Below are 18235 nucleotides of genomic sequence, written 5' to 3'. Positions count from 1 at the left end.
CAACAACAAATTTGAGGAGTTGACTTGGCCTCCAAATTCCCCAGATCTCAATCCAATAGAGCATCTGTGGGACGTGCTGGACAAACAATCCATGGATCCATGGAGACCCCACCTCGCAACTTACAGGACTTAAAGGATAGGGTTAGGGATAGAAAGGATATGCTGCTAACATCTTGGTCCCAGATACCACAGCACACCTTCTAGTGGAGTCCATGCCTCGATGGGTCAGGGCTGTTTTGGGGACCAACACAATATTAAGCAGGTGGTTATAATGTTATGCCTGATCGTTGTAAATCGAGTCGAAGGACATCAATGCAGAAATTATGAACATACTGTACAGATTAAAGCAGGAAATTAAAAGACGTCTAAAATGGGACTCAAACTAGACACTTTGGCACTAACTAGGTCAAACGTGAAAAGCATTATAAGAGTATAAAATCGTGCAAAACGTAAGCAGAGAAGGCACTATGTGAAATTAAAGGAGTAAAGAGTGTGTTATAGAGTAGTGCGACACCACACCTACTTAGCACACTAATTAGTACGGTAGTATGCGGTTTGGTACTTAGCCTCAAAGTTAAGTCACGTGGTTTACAGTCAGTCTGCAGAGACGGAGAGTAATGTAAGAACTCTGACACGGAGGATAGGAGATAAACACAGTCACAGGAGGCTGCAAAGACAGGTTATCATTTATTATCTCTAAAAAGAAGAAGGTAAAGGAATGCATCTTGAGGCTTGGGCTACATCTCGGAGGAAAGGAGGAAAGCTGTGTGAACCTGGATACCTGTTTAGGTGAGATGAGACTCAAGACATTGTGAAACATACAGTCAGACTGTGGTTTTAGTAGCTAAATGTTTATCATGGATGATTTTTCTTGTAGTCATTGCAAGAAAGAATCTGTAGAGCCATGCTTTATTATAAACCTGTTCACTTATTACAGCTTTTGTCGTTAAGCATCATATTTTGGGAGCAGAGACAAAAGCTTCAGTATTCCCTGTAACATCACATCAAAACAGATGATTGGAATTCTTTTGCCTTGTCTTATTCATCTAAAGTCTTAAAATAGCCTTTGTTTTAATTTTATGATGATGGTGAAAATGTCTAATTCTCTCCTACAGTATAAATGATAAGCAAGAGAGAGAGAAAGAAAAAAGACAGAGAAAGTGTGTGTGTGTGTGTGTGTGTGGGTGTCTGTAGGTGTGTGTGTGTGTGTGTTTGAGAAAGTGTGAGAGACGTTTACTGGTTAATCTGTTTAAATGGCTTAATGCTCTTGAGAAGATCAAGAGAAAGCGTCCCCTCGCTCACCTGATGCTGAAGAGGTCACCTGTTTAAGGATCTGTATCTCTAATTACAGGATTGACACGTCTGTCCATTCCAGCCTTTCTAATTACTGTAGATCTTGTGTACGTGTTACGTCTGAAATGTCCCCCGTAGGTTTAAAGATCGTACAGATACTACAGTGTAGTCTGCCACAGAAATGAGGCGTCTAATACAAGTTCACGCATCACAGCAGACAGGAAAGGATGTGGTTAGTGCACACACGGCCTGTTCTGTGTCTTTGAGAAAATGTCTTTGAGAATTTCTGCAGGTTAGCAACTCCTGCATGTGAATGACACGTGCTTTTCGCTAGCAGAAGTGTGTATTTTATTGTATTCCAGGCAGGGTGTTCTGGACCACCAATATCCAACTAGTTAAAACCAGAGGAAGTTCCTACTGGCCTGATAGTCATGGTGGCTGCCTCTGGCCTGATTATGTGTTATGTGTAAATGTGTTATGTGTGTTAAAGGGAATGGCTAGTTTTAGCTTCTGCCAATACCAATGTCTAAACATTGGCAAGAGTTTAGCCATAGCATTTAATATTTGGATATTGACACCTCATTACTCTGATACCTATAAACTATTTCTACATTCTCAGCTAAAAAAATCTCCTGTTAGTACAAATGCAAATAGAATTAATCCAATGAAAAGTCAGTTCACTGAAAGGGAAAGGACATGGGGCGTGAAGTGGTGCAGTTAGTTTAGGCAGAGGTATAACTTTATCTAGCTGAACTTTGATATGAATATTCATGAACCTTGGTTTTATGAGCCAACAGAAAACAAGAGGGCAGGGCTATGGTCACTTCTTGGTAGAAGTGTACACTCGTAGCGTATAAGCTGGAGAGTCGAATTTAGAAGTCGTGTACTGATGGAAGAGATTAGGGATTAGAAAAATGTGAGACGGTTGTGAAATATATGGAAAATGCTGATACAGGCAATACTACAGCTCATGTTATTTCCCTAGTTTACTTTCATGTGATCAGGGGCACTGTGGCTTAGTGGTTAGTACACTTGCCTCACACCCCCAGGTTCCCCACCCTCCGTGCATAGAGTTTTCAGTTTTCATGTTCTTCTCGTGCTGTAGTCTTATACATATATATATATATATATACACTATATTGCCAAAAGTATTCGCTCACCTGCCTTGACTCGCATATGAACTTAAGTGACATCCCATTCCTAATCCATAGGGTTCAATATGACGTCGGTCCACCCTTTGCAGCTATAACAGCTTCAACTCTTCTGGGAAGGCTGTCCACAAGGTTTAGGAGTGTGTTTATGGGAATTTTTGACCATTCTTCCAGAAGCGCATTTGTGAGGTCACACACTGATGTTGGACGAGAAGGCCTGGCTCTCAGTCTCCGCTCTAATTCATCCCAAAGGTGTTCTATCGGGTTGAGGTCAGGACTCTGTGCAGGCCAGTCAAGTTCATCCACACCAGACTCTGTCATCCATGTCTTTATGGACCTTGCTTTGTGCACTGGTGCACAGTCATGTTGGAAGAGGAAGGGGCCAGCTCCAAACTGTTCCCACAAAGTTGGGAGCATGGAATTGTCCAAAATGTCTTGGTATGCTGAAGCATTCAGAGTTCCTTTCACTGGAACTAAGGGGCCAAGCCCAGCTCCTGAAAAACAACCCCACACCATAATCCACCCTCCACCAAACTTTACACTTGGCACAATGCAGTCAGACAAGTACCGTTCTCCTGGCAACCGCCAAACCCAGACTCGTCCATCAGATTGCCAGATGGAGAAGCGCGATTCGTCACTCCAGAGAACGTGTCTCCACTGCTCTAGAGTCCAGTGGCGGCGTGCTTTACACCACTGCATCCGACGCTTTGCATTGCACTTGGTGATGTATGGCTTGGATGCAGCTGCTCGGCCATGGAAACCCATTCCATGAAGCTCTCTGCGCACTGTTCTTGAGCTAATCTGAAGGCCACATGAAGTTTGGAGGTCTGTAGCGATCGACTCTGCAGAAAGTTGGCGACCTCTTCCCACTATGCACCTCAGCATCCGCTGACCCCGCTCCGTCAGTTTACGTGGCCTACCACTTCGTGGCTGAGTTGCTGTCGTTCCCAAACACTTCCACGTTCTTATAATACAGCTGACAGTTGACTGTGGAATATTTAGGAGCGAGGAAATTTCACGACTGGATTTGTTGCACAGGTGGCATCCTATCACAGTTCCACGCTGGAATTCACTGAGCTCCTGAGAGCGACCCATTCTTTCACAAATGTTTGTAAAAACAGTCTGCATGCCTAGGTGCTTGATTATTTGGATGGGTGAGCGAATACTTTTGGCAATATAGTGTATATGTAAAACATGTTGCAAAACAACATTCTGCATATCTCATCTTTAAAATAAATTATGTTTAATCTAAGAAGTAAGTTAACTATATGGACCTAATAGAAATATTTCAGACACACAGCCAAAATGGAAATTTTAAGTGATTTCACTTCAACTTGAAAACATGTGGCTGTATATTTCTCATTGAGTGAATAAAAGGAACAAAATCCAACACCATTTTCCTTATGAAAGATTATAAATGTGTTTTATTTAATCTGTACTTTAAGAAATAGATTTTATATTTAGGTTTTGTACAGGTGAATTGTGTGTGCTGATTCATGATTGGTCATGGACTCATAGAGAAATCATTTCACTAGCAAATACAGTGAGCAGAGATTTGCATCGAGTAGCTTCTGCTCTGTTTAGAAATTCTCTCTGGCTGTTTTGGGCTCTGTTCTCAGGTGGGCAGTATGAACTATGTGGGTCAGTTGCTGGGGACATTCCGGGAGCTGTATAAAGGTTTAAATCAGGCTACTCTTTCTGGCTGTATTGATGTGGTGGTGGTGAAGCAGCCTGATGGATCTTTCCAGTGCTCACCATTCCATGTCCGCTTCGGCAAGCTGGGAGTTCTGCGCTCCAGAGAGAAGGTGGTGAGTGGATGGCAACAGCGTTACAATACAACATCCATGAATGTCTGTGAATTACATACATACACTTATAATAGTTTACACTTATAATAGTCAATATTATTGATTGAACTTCCCAGTAATTAGTTACTGGGGTTAGTTTGGTCTAGAGAAAGACACAGTATTTCATAGATCTTTATTTCAATAACATATTTATCTTTATTTATATCTGAGCGGTCAGTAATACAGTAAAGCATCTGCCTATATTGTACTCAGGGTCCCCAGTTCCACCTGCAGAAACATGCAGGAGGTAGAAGGATTTCGTGGCATAGTGGGAAGGTCACACAAAGCACACGGCTCTGCCCTTTAGCTTAATGTGCACTTCATCTCTCATTTTATTGTCTCACATCTACATAAAATGTCACACACGTCCTGTATTTGGTCAATTCATGAGTTAATTGTTTCTCATTGAAATCAAACTGCATGAGTGCACATCAAGAGCTCCAGCTCCACTGAGTTACATTTAGGATATAAAAGATATTTCCTTGTCAGTGTGTCTCCTAGTCAACTGTTTTTTTCCCTTCTTAATCTGCAGATTGACATTGAGGTTAATGGGTCACCAGTTGATCTGCATATGAAGCTGGGTGATAATGGGGAGGCTTTCTTCGTCCAGGAGACCCAGCAGGCTGATGTGAGTCCTCTTTCAAAGTGATTATATAGTGCAACAAACATAGTGATATGCAGTGTATCAAAGTTATAATTATTGTGAGGTAACTTGTTTGCAAAGCAAAAAGTGTCGATACAGTGAATATTAGGTAAAAAAAAAAGTACAATAGATTATTTAAGGGCACACAAAGTAATAAGTGAAAGCGTATTGAGTGTAATATTCATATGGCTTAAGTGATATGAATTGATTTGAACTGGGTGCACCTTTAAAATTTGTTTCAGTGTGTAAACTTCTTTTTTTTATGCATTTGTAATTAAAGGAATTGGTCCCTGCCCATCTGGTTACTTCACCGATCCCAACTGAGGAACCAGTGTTCTGGGGCCACGACCCTCACATGTGTGAATCATGCAATGAGAACGGAGAAACAGAGGATGGGGGGAGTACCATGATGAAAAAAAAGAAAAGAAGAAAGAGAAAACACAAAACACCTGAGCAGAAGAGAGAAGAGTCAGAGTTATTCAAATTATTATTGTTGTTGTTATTATTATTAATCCCATTCTAACAACATAATGTATTCTGTTATCCTGTTATCCATCCATGCAGGATGCCATTAATCTGTGCACAGAAGGATTCAGTTGAACACAGGCAGCATTTTCCTTCTCGCTACACAGATAACTACCCACTGTCTGATGGAGACTGGGCTCCAGACACGTGTGTATACACACACACTCATATCACATACAATACCTTTTACCTAACTAACTAGCTTCCCCACACACCTTCCCTCATTATTCCCTCTTACTTCCTCCCTCTCTCTCACTCACTCAGTCACTCAGTGTATTTAACTCTATCTCTCTACTTATTCCCTCACTGAGTCCCATACTCTCTCATCCACTCACACTCTTACTTCCTCACTTACTCCCTTATCCACTCACTCCACAAGGGGGCGCTGTTACATAAGCAGCTTTATTTAGAGTATTATTCATCTAGGATTCGACAAAGTGAATGTTGCAGACAGCCTCCTCTGAAAGTATTGGAACGGCAAGGTCAGTCCTCTTAGTTTTTTGTTATACACTGAAGATATCTGGGTTTGAAACCAAAAGATGAATTTGAGGTGATAAATCATAATTTCAGCGTTTATTTCCTGAAATTGACATACAGTATCTCACAAAAGTGAGTACACCCCTCTAATTTCAGCAAATATTTTCCTATATCTTCTCAAAGGACAATACTATAGAAATGAAACTTGGATATATTTTAGAGTAGTCAATATGCAGCTTGTATAGCAGTATAGATTTACTGTCCTCTGAAAATAACTCAACATACGGCCATTATTGTCTAAATAGCTGGCAACAAAAGTGAGTACACCCTAAGTGATAACAGCTGTGCATTGTTTAACCATGCAAAGTCACAGGTCCTATTCATTATGTTCATGTGTTTATCAGCTTGATAGGACCATACAAATTAGGCTACAAGAAGATCGGTAACACCCTGAAACTGAGTTATAGTACAGTGCCGAGGGTCATTCAGAGGTTTTCCAAGACCTCACGAAGGTTGATCAAAGAAGTTGAGTCCTCGTGCTGTGGGTCAGATGCAGAAGCTGCCTTTGAAAAACAGACACATGAGTGCTGCCAGCATTGCTTTAGAGGTTGCAGAAGCAGGAGGTCAGCTTGTCAGTGCTCAGACCATACACCGCACACTGCAACGAGTTGGTTTGTATGGCCGTCATCCCAACAGAAAGCCTCTTCTGAAGCTGACTCACAAGAAAGCCCACAAACAGTTTGCTGAAGACAACCTGTCCAAGAGCATGAATTACTGGAACCATGTCCTGTGGTCTGATGAGACTAAGATAAACTTGTTGGGGTCAGATGGTGTACAGCATGTGTGGCGACGCCCTGGTGAGGAGTACCAAGAAAATTGTCTCTTGCCTACAGTTAAGCATGGTGGTGGTAGCATCATGGTCTGGGGCTGCATAAGTGCTGCTGGTACTGGGGGGCTGCGGTTCATTGAGGGAAACATGGATTCCAGCATGTACTGTGACATTCTAAAGCAGAACATGATGCCCTTGCTTCAAAAGCTGGGCCAAACAGCAGTTTTCCAACATGATAACGACTCCAAACACAACGCCAAGATAACCACTGTCTTGCTGAGGAAGCTGAAGGTGAAGGTGATGGAGTGGCCAAGTATGTCTCCAGACCTGAACCCTACTGAGCACCTGTGGGGCATCCTCAAGTGAAAGGTGGAGAAGCACGATGTGTCTAACATCCAGCAGCTCTGTGATATCATTATGGAGGAGTGGAAGAAGATCCCAGCAACAACATGTGCAGCTCTGGTGAATTCCATGCTCAGGAGGATTAAGGCCATGCTAGATAACAATGGTGCTCACACAAAATATTGACACTTTGGACACAGTTTTGACATGTTCATTTAGGGTGTACTCATTGTCATTGTCAGTTATTTAGACAATAATGTCTATATGTTGAGTTATAAAGTACAGTAAATCTATACTGCTATACAAGCTGCACATTGACTACTCTAAAGTATATCCTGTTTTCATTTCTATAGTATTGTCTCTTGAGAACATATAATAAAGTGGTTGCTGAAATGTGAGGGATGTACTCACTTTTGTGAGATACTGTGGATGTGTTTAACAACTTTTGTTTGAATCCACCTGTTTATCAAGTGATCAAAATATTGGAACGTGCAACTTATAGATGTTTCTTGCTACCCAGCTGTGATCTGTTAGTTTGATTGATTGTCAAATTCTGTAAAATTTAATATGTATTTTCAAAATTTCTTTATTATAATTTTAGTAGTCTTCATTATAACATTTCTATACTTTGCTGTTCTAAACTTTTTTTAAAAATACTAGAAAAATGCTATGTATGTATAACAGTGAATAAACTAAATCTGAGCATTATGCGTAATGTTACTCTCCCCAGATTTTAATCCAGCCTAAACGTTCAGAGACACACTCATTTAAAATACATACATACTAACACAAATCTTTTGCTTGTTGTTTTAGTAGGAGGGTGTCAGAGCCCAGCTCTCCTAAGAGTGACTCAGAACTGGCAGTAAGGTCCCCCGAAAACGTCATCCAGCATCACAACCATATGCAGTGGACATGGGGAAAACTTCCAGAAGCCACCAAGGTATAGACTCAGTGAATCCAATCGATCTGCATATTCTCTTCAGAGAAGTATTCATTTAGGATGTTTAGAGGAAATATATTTTTTTCTACTTATTTTTTTTTCCACTCTCATTACTGATACATCATTTCAGAAAGCTCCAAATACCATGTCAATGCCTGCTTTTATTGTACATTTGGGTGTAACTCTGATTGGGTGTACATATGAGATCACTGGGTGTAACATTGCATGCTGTCTGTTTTGTATGTAGTTAAAAGTATCTGACTCTAGATGAGAACAATTAGTGTATAAATTGAAGACAAGCTTCTTCCTTCAAACTTCATACTGGAGGAATTGCACAAAAATCACAGAGTCTCTACCTAACTATTTCCTCATCTTTGTTCTATTATCTTTATATTTATATTATTTTATGAATTGAATCTATCATACTATCTCTAATCCACCTGCTACACTCAACGATTTTAACTAGTGTACGCAGAGGTGTGTGTGTGTGTGTTTGGTTAATTATGGCAAATGGTTAATGTGTGTTTGATGTTTGATTTTCAGTAATTCTATTTCATTTATACCTTGACATCTCCTAATAGTTAAGTTTTAGAGAATGGGTGGAGCCTTTGAAGACGGTCAGCATTACACCCACAGACAGTACTCACTTTCGGGCCATTGACAGCATAAAATCCGTGGCAGCAGAGATAGAGCAGAGGAAAGAAGCTGTTCAGACGATCATCAAACCTCAGCCTCAACCTGCCACCTCCAAACAAGAACCTCAACTACAGCCACAACCCATAATAAGCCAAGCGGACGTTAAAATACTCAAACTAACACATGGATCAGAAACTCATTATATTGAACCTGACTCTGAACCTCAAACACAAGGGAGCAAGTCAGAAACTCATGTGCACCACACAGAGGGTCAGACATGCAGACTAGACCAACACACACCCCAAACTGAACAATATTCATCAAAGTCAAACTCCTTAGGGTCAAACCCTGATTTTACTGGTTTAATGGACGGAGGCCAGCTACCTGTGTGTGCGCCTCAGACTGCTGCTGCTTGTCTACACAGGGACAAACCAGACACAACCTGCAAAAGTAAAGGTAAAATTGGTTATAATAACACACACACACACAGCAAACAACAGAGTACAAAAATCAAATGTTTATAGAATAAATGTTCTCCAATACTGGTCTCAGAAGCACTGCACTGTAAAATACGATAGCCTCATTAAGTTTTGTGAATGTATTTCTTCTCTTTAACCCCAATTGTCAATAATGAAAATAAAGTAATTCACTGTCTTGAGTACTTGTGAGTTGAAGCAAAGCATCTCCAAGCATCTTAAAAAATTATCTAGAGTGTGATCATGACTACAGTAAATTTCTGACTACTGCTTTATTTCAAATGACAAACTTTTAACATTATATAGTCACCTGCACTATATAGCCAACGATTTGTTCCATTACACCCCTAAGTGTTTTTTTAACATCCCAATCCAGATGTAGTCCCCCTCTTGGCTGTTATAATATCCTTAACTCTTCTGGGAAGCCTTTCCACTAAATTTCTAAACAGGGCTGTGGGGATTTGTTCTCATTCAGCCAAAAGCATATTAGTGAGGTCAGGCACAGATGGTGAATAGTGAGGCCTGGGGTGCAGCTGGCATTACAGTTCATCCCAAAAAGTGTTCATTGGGTTTGAGGTCAGAGCTCTGTGGAGGACATTGAGTTGTTCAACTCCAACCATGGCGAACCATGTCTTCATGGACCTTGCTTTGTGCACAGTGTAGGTGTCATGCTGGAAAAGGTGTAGACACCTTCGTTAGAGTAAAGGGAAATCTTAATTCTACAGCATACTAAGACATTCTAGACAATTGTGTGCTTCCGACATTGTGGTAACAGTTTATGGAAGACCTACATGTGGTTGTGGTGATCAAGTGTTCACATACTTTTGGTGTAGATACTTCTGTGTGGGTTTGTTTGTTTGTATGCCTAATATGAGTCTGTGTATAATTAAGGAGTAAGGAAAAGGAGTCAGCATCAGGGTCCAGAGGACATCTACCTGGATGACCTCACTGCTTTAGCACCACATGTTGCAGCTCGCTACTTCCCCAGAAGGTACACACACACTTCATTATTGCTATGGAAATGTATCCCTCTGTTTTCCACGCACTTATGTGAGTCCTTTTAATGAGAATGGTGTTTATTTATAGGTGTGTACAAATAGATCTGTATATGTGTTTGGTGTAGTGAGTCAGTGGAACAGTGGGAGGAAGGGTGTGTTCGATGTGGTTCTCCCCAGTCAGTGGGCAGCGCAGCCGCAGACAGCGGGACAGATTGTCTGTCCGACTCCACGCCGGACCTGCCGACCGTATCGCTGTCACTCTGCGGAGGCCTCGGAGACAATGCTCATGTTAACAAGGGTACACACGCATGCACACAAGCACACAAACGTAAACATGCGTGTGAAATATTGAAAAATATTGATAATTCCACCACACAAAAAAATGAAGGCAAGTCAGAATAGTTTCATTAAATGTGGGATAAAAAACAGGTTGCTTTTAATTCCTTAGCAAAGGAATTTACACGCTTTCATCTATCTAAAGCAGTGCTTTATTGTACTATTTCAGTAGGTGGCACGTAGGGTGGATGTTTGCAATTTTCATGCTCATGTTATATTTCATGTTCAAGCAGAACACAAAACTGAATTTCACACATTCCTGGGCGACAACTGGCCTAATCTGTGTGTGACTTATTCAGAGAGCATGTCAATTAAAACAGAGCATAAGGGGCAGATGCACAGACATTCAGCCTCTCTGCCAGCTGCAGATCTCATGATACAGGATGGATGATTATCTTCTGTTAAAACTAAATATTTATACAATATGATCATGACACTATGCCATGTTTGTTGCAGTTCCATCACATTGCGGACATTACTAAAACTATTTTATTATATTACAGAGAAGTTTCTGGAACATATTGTCACCTATAAGCAGTTTGTTGACCACCCTGGCATCATTGACAACCCAAACCTGGTTGTTAAAATTGACAACAGGTTAGTTAACACTATAAAGTTTATAGTCTTCTTGTAAATTTCTGATTATAGTTGTAACTAATGCCTCTGATCTTTCTGGTTATTCCCTCAGATATTATAACTGGACTCTGGCTGCTCCACTTATTCTCAGTATGCAGGCCTTTCAGAAAACACTACCCAAGGTTTGACTTAAGTGCTCTTTATCTAAAAGATTTAATAACCCAAAAATGCATTAGGAAGATACAATCACATATCACACATGATTGTTGTGTTTGTGTGGGATGCAGGAAGCTGAGGATACCTGGGTGAAACAGAAAATGCCAAAGAAAACGAACCGCTGGTGGTTCTGGAGAAAGAACAGTGTACAACAGGTATTTATATACTTCTGTGTCAACAGTACTCTGTTATTTTTTTTACATTTTTTTAATATTTGGCTAATTTTCTGCAGTCAGAGACCCAAAAACCGGCAAGCAATACACTCACTGGAAACCTGCACCATTATCCTGACAGCCCTGATCTGCAGTAAGCACAGTCTCACTCATATATGATGCAAGCCATTTATTTATTTGTTTGTTTGTTTGTTTGATTATTTATTTATTTATTTATTCATTTATTTATTTATTTATTCATTTTTACTACATTTTTAAACTTAATTATCTTATAGACGTTGTAAATAAGTAAACAATTGCCCAATATATTTTAACATATAATAATTATCAGGTTTCAAGAAAGGTAAAGTATTTACACTATGTTTTTATTTTTTTTAATAAAAATAAAATAAAAAAAATAATATAAAAGATAAAAAATTAAAAGATGGAGGATGATGTCAAAAACTCTGAACACTTCTATTCAAAACTATTTATATCAAACATAGATATGCAGTATAGTTGCAAAGAATATACATTTTTATTATTTAATGTTTTAATAAATATACTGTATAATAAACACTGCTCTATATTCCAGCACAATACAACTAACTTTGTTAGTCTCTTATTTAAAAGTATATTGTTTTTCCAGGCAGATGACAGCAGCAGACTCATCCACTGATGAAGACTCCAAGGAGCTAAACACAGCTGTGTGTGTACAATCAGCAGGCCACACACACACACACTCCTACAAGAAATCACTACGGCTTTCATCAGATCAGATCGTAAGAAGCAAATTTGGTATTCTTTTTTTTCCAGATTTTTATTTGACAAAGTGAATGAGTTTTCCTGGTCTGGATATTTTTATGTCTTTAAAAGGCGAGTCTGGGCCTTAAGGATGGGCCGAACGATGTGGTGTTCAGTATCACTACGCAGTACCAGGGCACATGTCGCTGTGAGGGCACCATCTATCTGTGGCACTGGAATGACAAGATTGTCATCTCTGACATCGATGGCACCATCACTAAGTATGTTATCATTATCAATATTAATACACATATCAAGGAGTATGCCTAGTATCATTCTTTCTATATTCTATAGACAGGTGATATGTTAAAATAAAAAAAATAATAATAAAGTGATTTAGTAAGATGTTGCACCACCATTAGATACCAGAACATCCTCATCTATCAACAGTAGAGCGTTGTCAGAGTCTAAAGTCTTTTTAAAGATGTTAAAATTAGGGTGAAGGTGAGGTCTGGTGACTGTGAAAACTATTGCATATGTTTTACATCACTTCCACAGAGGTCACTGAATGACCTCTGTCACACTGTGAATGGGGGCAGGGTGATCCAGCAAAAGATCCCAATCAGGATAGAAATATTTCATCATAAGATAAAGGTGAACGTCAGAATAACTTACTGACTCTTACTTCTGTCTCGCTAGCTCAATATATAGTTTAAGGTAGATCCTCGCTGTAGAGTTAGCATAATGGTCTGTTCCTGAATGTATTCTTCTATAACTAGAGTAGGCTCTGAGAGCACACAAACCATTCATTAACCTAGAACTCTGATACTGTAGATCTCCTAATGACCTCCTGAGAGAATTCTTAGTGCCCTATTTTTTTGGGGGAAATTATCAACATTGGGGTATTTTTTTTTTTTTACCAATTTTACCAGTTTAGCACCACTCTAAGAAATGATAGCAGCTAAAGTGTATTTTGATATGTTGTCATGGGGATTTCTTCCCATCTCCCACATAGTTTCAAGGATAACGTTTTAGAATCAGCAAGAACTTCATAACAGAGTTAAACACAGGCAATGAAGGAAGATGGTCTCAAGAGCAAAAAACACTGAAGAGCTTCCCAAACCGTAAAATACATACATTTTTGCCGCATCCAGTAGGATTCTGATTTAATTAACTTATCTGATGTCGCCCGTCCCTTTATGGTGTGTCTAAAGTGCACAAGGCTTCTGAGAACACACAAGATCAAGACCCTTAAAGATGTCCCAGCTTCCCTCCTTATCGCTATTTGACGTACTCTGAGTTCTGCCCGTTAATCTATCAAATGGCGTCTCATGTTAAGCAGCCTATCCATACCCTGGTACAAACTGAATTGATTAGACAGACTTACTGGAGCCTGTCTAGGTGATGGAAAGTGTTTGTTCATCACCCTACTGATAGTGATGTACACATTGCTCTGAGTCCTAGGATAACAGTGAACTTTGGCATGTAAGTGCAGTGTTACCAACATTATAAAATAGACTATATGCAGTATAAAACAGGTAATAGGAAAATATTAAAATGTATCTCCTGATTCTTTTCCACTAAATATGATTTGTTGTTTATAAGTGTTACAATAATAATATTGAAATATACTTTTAAATACTATAATAGATACCAGAAAATAACTGTGGTGCATTGGCACCATGACTGGATTTGACTAGCTTCTTTATTTTAGGCATTTGTATTCTGTTTAGTTCATACACTGGCTCCACTAAAGCCAAACTGCCCTTTCCCTTAAAAGGCAACTTGAAATCCAGATTGTGGGTGTTCTGTCTGAATCTGTGTTCAGATTTAAATGTAAATTAAACATGAAACCTACCACTATGACATCAGAATCACTGGCACTGGACTGGGGGAAATAATCACCATGAATCATTCAAATTCATAATGGGCCTCAACTTCAGACGTAGACTGGACAGTTATTTTAGCGTAATTATTTGTTTTGCTATATTTTGTTGGTTTAATTACCAAATGTACACTTGATTGCCAAATGTAGTCACCTGACTAGTCAGACACTTATGTATTTATTGGACAGATTCCAGATTTAATCTCCCTTTGCTGTTGTAATAATTTCTACTCTTTTGGAAAGGATTTCCACTAGAATTTAGTGTGTGATTCTGAGAATTGTGAAGTCTGGGACTGATGTTTTGTCAGAAGACCTAGTCACCTTTCTAAAAGAGATCCGTGGACAAAAGTATGAAAACACTTGGCCATAACAGCCATGTTTCGGTCTTCCTCAAACTGTTGTTACAGAGTTAGAAGCAGAAAGTTGTCTAGAATGTATTTTCATACTGGAGCTTTATATTTTTCCTCCACTGGAGCTAAGTGGCCCAGACTTGTTCCAGCATGATAATGTCTTGTGCACAGATCAAGCTCTATAAAGTCATGGCATACCAAGTTTGGAGTGGAAAAACTAGATTTTCTGCACAGAGCCCTGACCTGAACACATTTGGGATGAACTGGAACACTGCCTGTGTGCCAGGCTTTCTCTTGTGGCTAAATGAGCAAATCCAACAGCCATGTTCTGAAATCCAAGCCTTTAGAGAAGAATGAAGGTTTTTGTAATAGCAAAGTAGAGACTAAATCTGAAATTGCCAGGTGTTCATATACTTTTGGCCATATAAGTGTAAATTTGAATGTTGACAACCCTGGCATCTAAATAAGACCGGGTTTGAATAAGACTCTTGGACAGGTTTATGTTTAAAGCCAGGGTTAGTCATATCTACTATTTTATGTTCATGCCTTCTTGTTACAGTGCTGTTGCAAGCACGTTTCTAGCATGTTTCAAGCATGTTTCTTCATAAAAGTTCATCTTAAAGTGTATAAATACAATATACTAAGCATCAGGTGTTTTGTAGATATTAATCAAGTTTAATAATGATGTAGTGTAAGTAACAGTTGGTATAATCATACTCACTTCTCAGTGTCTGGTTTTGCCTTTCTTAGGTCTGACGTTTTAGGACATTTCCTTCCACAGTTTGGAAAAGACTGGACCCATCAGGGCATTGCTAAGCTCTACCACACTATACATGAGTAAGACATGACACCGGCCAAATGATTGAACACTTTTACCTTCAAATGTCTTTAGAGATACAGTATGGAGGAGCAAGAAAATTCATTCATTATCAATAATGTATATTTTATTAAATGTATATTGTGTAGAGTTCAACCTGAACCTCGAGATGTGTGTGTTATTTTACAGGAATGGCTATAAGTTCCTGTACTGCTCAGCCCGTGCGATTGGGATGGCAGGCATTACTAGAGGATATTTACAAGGGGTTAATGATAGCGGCACCATTTTACCACAAGGGCCTCTCATGCTCTCACCAAGCAGCCTGTTTTCAGCCTTCCACAGGTACACACACACACACACTTATTTACTTGTTTAACCCAAAGTGAATTTTCTTTTTAAAGACTTTGTGCTCTGTTTCCAGGGAGCTGATCGAGAAGAAGCCAGAGAAGTTTAAGATCGAGTGTTTAACTGACATCAGAAACTTGTTCCCTTCAAACTCTCAGCCTTTCTATGCAGCCTTTGGCAACCGCAGCAATGTAAGCTTTTATGCCATGTTCGTTTCCTTAGACTTCTTAGATTTACACGGCTATTTGCAAACCACATACAATAGATTCTGTTACACGAGTGGTTGTAATCTATTGATTTGTTATGTTAATACACTGGAGTCGAGCTAATATTGTAAGCCATGTATTGTAATGCAAGTTCAACCAGAGGGAGTTCTTCAGCCAATTTATTGGGGTAAAGGGATAACATGGCATGTAAAATATATTGACTTTACTGTAGCCAGGTTGAAGCTTGTTTCTGTCTATAAGTACGTACAGATGCAGTAGATGCACATCTAGAAACCTGTTCAACTTCTTATTAGTCATTTCATATTAAAGGCAGGATGATAAGCTGATATAATATAAATATCGGAATAAATGATGTCCCTTTTGTCCGCTGTACTTTTATAACACTGCTGCTCCACTGCTACACATAGCAACAAATATTTTTCGACCAATACTTTCATTCACCTTCCTCCTTCATTCTTTTGCATTAATTGATTTCTGTAGAAATTAAATTGGGTCTTTCGTGCATTATTTAAATGGCATACTACTCATTTGCTGGCCCTCTTAGCAAACAACAAATGCTACACATATTCCCCTACCTATTGTGGACCTATTTTTACGTCCCACGATAGAATGTTAAAGAGCAGCATACTCTAATCCTTATTAGTGCTCTCTGCATTTGTACTTTGATTTAAGTGTAGATTTCTTTTCGTGCAGGATGTGTTTGCCTACAAGCACGTGCAAGTTCCTGCATGCCATATATTCACAGTAAACCCTAAAGGAGAGGTCATTCAGGAGCTGACCAAAGGCAACAAGACATCGTAAGTTTATGATTTCACATAAAATGTCTTCTTCTGCACTTGGACTAGAGACAATTTAGAGTGAATGAATGAGACATTTAAATTGTAAAGCACTGAATCTGACTACTTCAAGCAAATACACATACTCTCCTGAATCAAATTGTATATAAAGCTGTGTAAAGTACTTTACTGTATAAATTTCCACCCTGGACTTAGGATGGAAATACTGGACAGTAAAGCTGTTTCTGTGAAATCCTTTACATTTATCATTGTCCTTATGACATAAAAATGGAGCTCACCACTCGGTGTCACTTTATAGCATGATAATTCTAAACGGACCTTACTAAAGAACTGTTTTTTTTTTCTGTATACGTTTTTTGCAGGTATAGTCGCCTCAATGAGCTGGTGGATCACATATTCCCTTTGGTTGGCAAAGAGCAAAGTGCTGTCTTGAATTACCCGGAATTTAGTTCCTTCTGCTACTGGAGGCAGCCTGTCACTGTGATTAGTCAGGAAGATATCCTCTTACTCTGATTGAAAGAGACTGGAAGTGATCTTAGCTGAAACACTGTCATTGTAACGATTCAAAACTGCTGCATTGAAGAAAAAAAATATTAATAATAGTCAAATTGATCAAACATTTGAGATCACAGTAAAATAAACATATGACTATTTAGCATGTTTGTAGACTTGTGTACTAAGTTTAGGCCTGAAAATGTTCTCAGCTTGTTCTACTGCAGGATAATTTTGCTTATTTCTAGTATTAAATGCTTAAAGTAAGCTGCCAGTAGAACAAAACCATTTTTAAGCTCTGTAAATATGTCTAGTAATAGTTTTTGTAATCTTATATTTGTTTTAGACAAATTCACCTAGACAAAGGTATCTTTATTTGATATCATTTTGTGCAGCATGTATAGAAAGTCTTAGCTGAAAGCCTTAATTCTGTAAATGTGTAGCCTCACAGGTTCAGGGGCTCCAGTTTGAGCCTAAGCTGAGGTTTTGCATGTTCTCCATATCAGTATGGATTTACTCCAAGAGCTCGGGTTTCCTCACACTGCCAGAAAACATGCCAGTAGGTTGATTTACCATGCTAAACTGCCCTAGAGCTAAAGACTGTTCCACAACAGGTCCTGGATCAACCAGATACTGAAACTGAATGTTTTTAAAGGCCACCACAGACACAAAAGTTGCAAAAGTTTGTGCATGAACATATGAAAAGATTTACTGGGTGATATTTTGTTGTTTTTGTAATCTTCCTTATTTCCATCCTGTTCAATTGACCTTTGTGTATCGTTGCTGTTAATATGTTAATAAGTTATAAATAGCATTGCCTGTCCCACTGTAAAACTTTTGAGGTTTGATAATGTAAATATATTTTATTGCACTTTAGACTGAGTCTAATTTAAAAAAAAAAAAAAAAGTAAAAATAAAAAACTAAAGAGAGATTGCACAATGGTTTGTTCTTTATAGTGTAGCAATAAAGCTTGAAGATTTATTAGAGAAAAATGTCATTTATCACATTTTTATATTACATAAAACAATATTTTAAACGGCTTCATTGTTTTGTATTTGGCTTCCATACTGAGATTGCAAAAAAAAAGAAATTAATACACAGTTTCAGTAATGTTTTCTATTGAAGCTGATTTTACAATAT

The 18235-nt window shown here is 38.9% G+C and overlaps 1 protein-coding gene across 2 annotated transcripts; it reads left to right on the top strand.

Annotated features, from left to right (window-relative positions):
• The first annotated feature begins 588 nt into the window (after positions 1 to 588).
• LOC131356102 (phosphatidate phosphatase LPIN2-like) lies at positions 589 to 18136 on the top strand. 2 transcript variants are annotated; one of them, XM_058394918.1, is made up of 20 exons: positions 589 to 789; positions 4064 to 4252; positions 4824 to 4919; positions 5215 to 5402; positions 5499 to 5606; positions 7924 to 8047; positions 8629 to 9139; positions 10051 to 10150; positions 10283 to 10455; positions 10997 to 11090; positions 11182 to 11251; positions 11357 to 11440; positions 11518 to 11591; positions 12087 to 12219; positions 12314 to 12462; positions 15167 to 15253; positions 15423 to 15575; positions 15655 to 15769; positions 16499 to 16602; positions 16965 to 18136. In XM_058394918.1, the coding sequence occupies exons 2-20, from the start codon at positions 4073 to 4075 to the stop codon at positions 17113 to 17115; spliced, it is 2694 nt and encodes an 897-aa protein (XP_058250901.1). In that variant the 5' UTR covers positions 589 to 789; positions 4064 to 4072; the 3' UTR covers positions 17116 to 18136. The 2 variants fall into 2 exon arrangements, with proteins under 2 accessions (XP_058250901.1, XP_058250900.1); XM_058394917.1 differs by having other exon boundaries at positions 7921 to 8047.
• The last annotated feature ends 99 nt before the right edge of the window (positions 18137 to 18235 follow it).

This window comes from Hemibagrus wyckioides, linkage group LG07 (genome assembly GCF_019097595.1).
Source record: "Hemibagrus wyckioides isolate EC202008001 linkage group LG07, SWU_Hwy_1.0, whole genome shotgun sequence".
Taxonomy (NCBI): Eukaryota; Metazoa; Chordata; class Actinopteri; order Siluriformes; family Bagridae; genus Hemibagrus; species Hemibagrus wyckioides.
The sequence above is the reverse complement of the archived record's forward strand: the minus strand, read 5'-3'. Positions and strand labels throughout refer to the sequence as shown.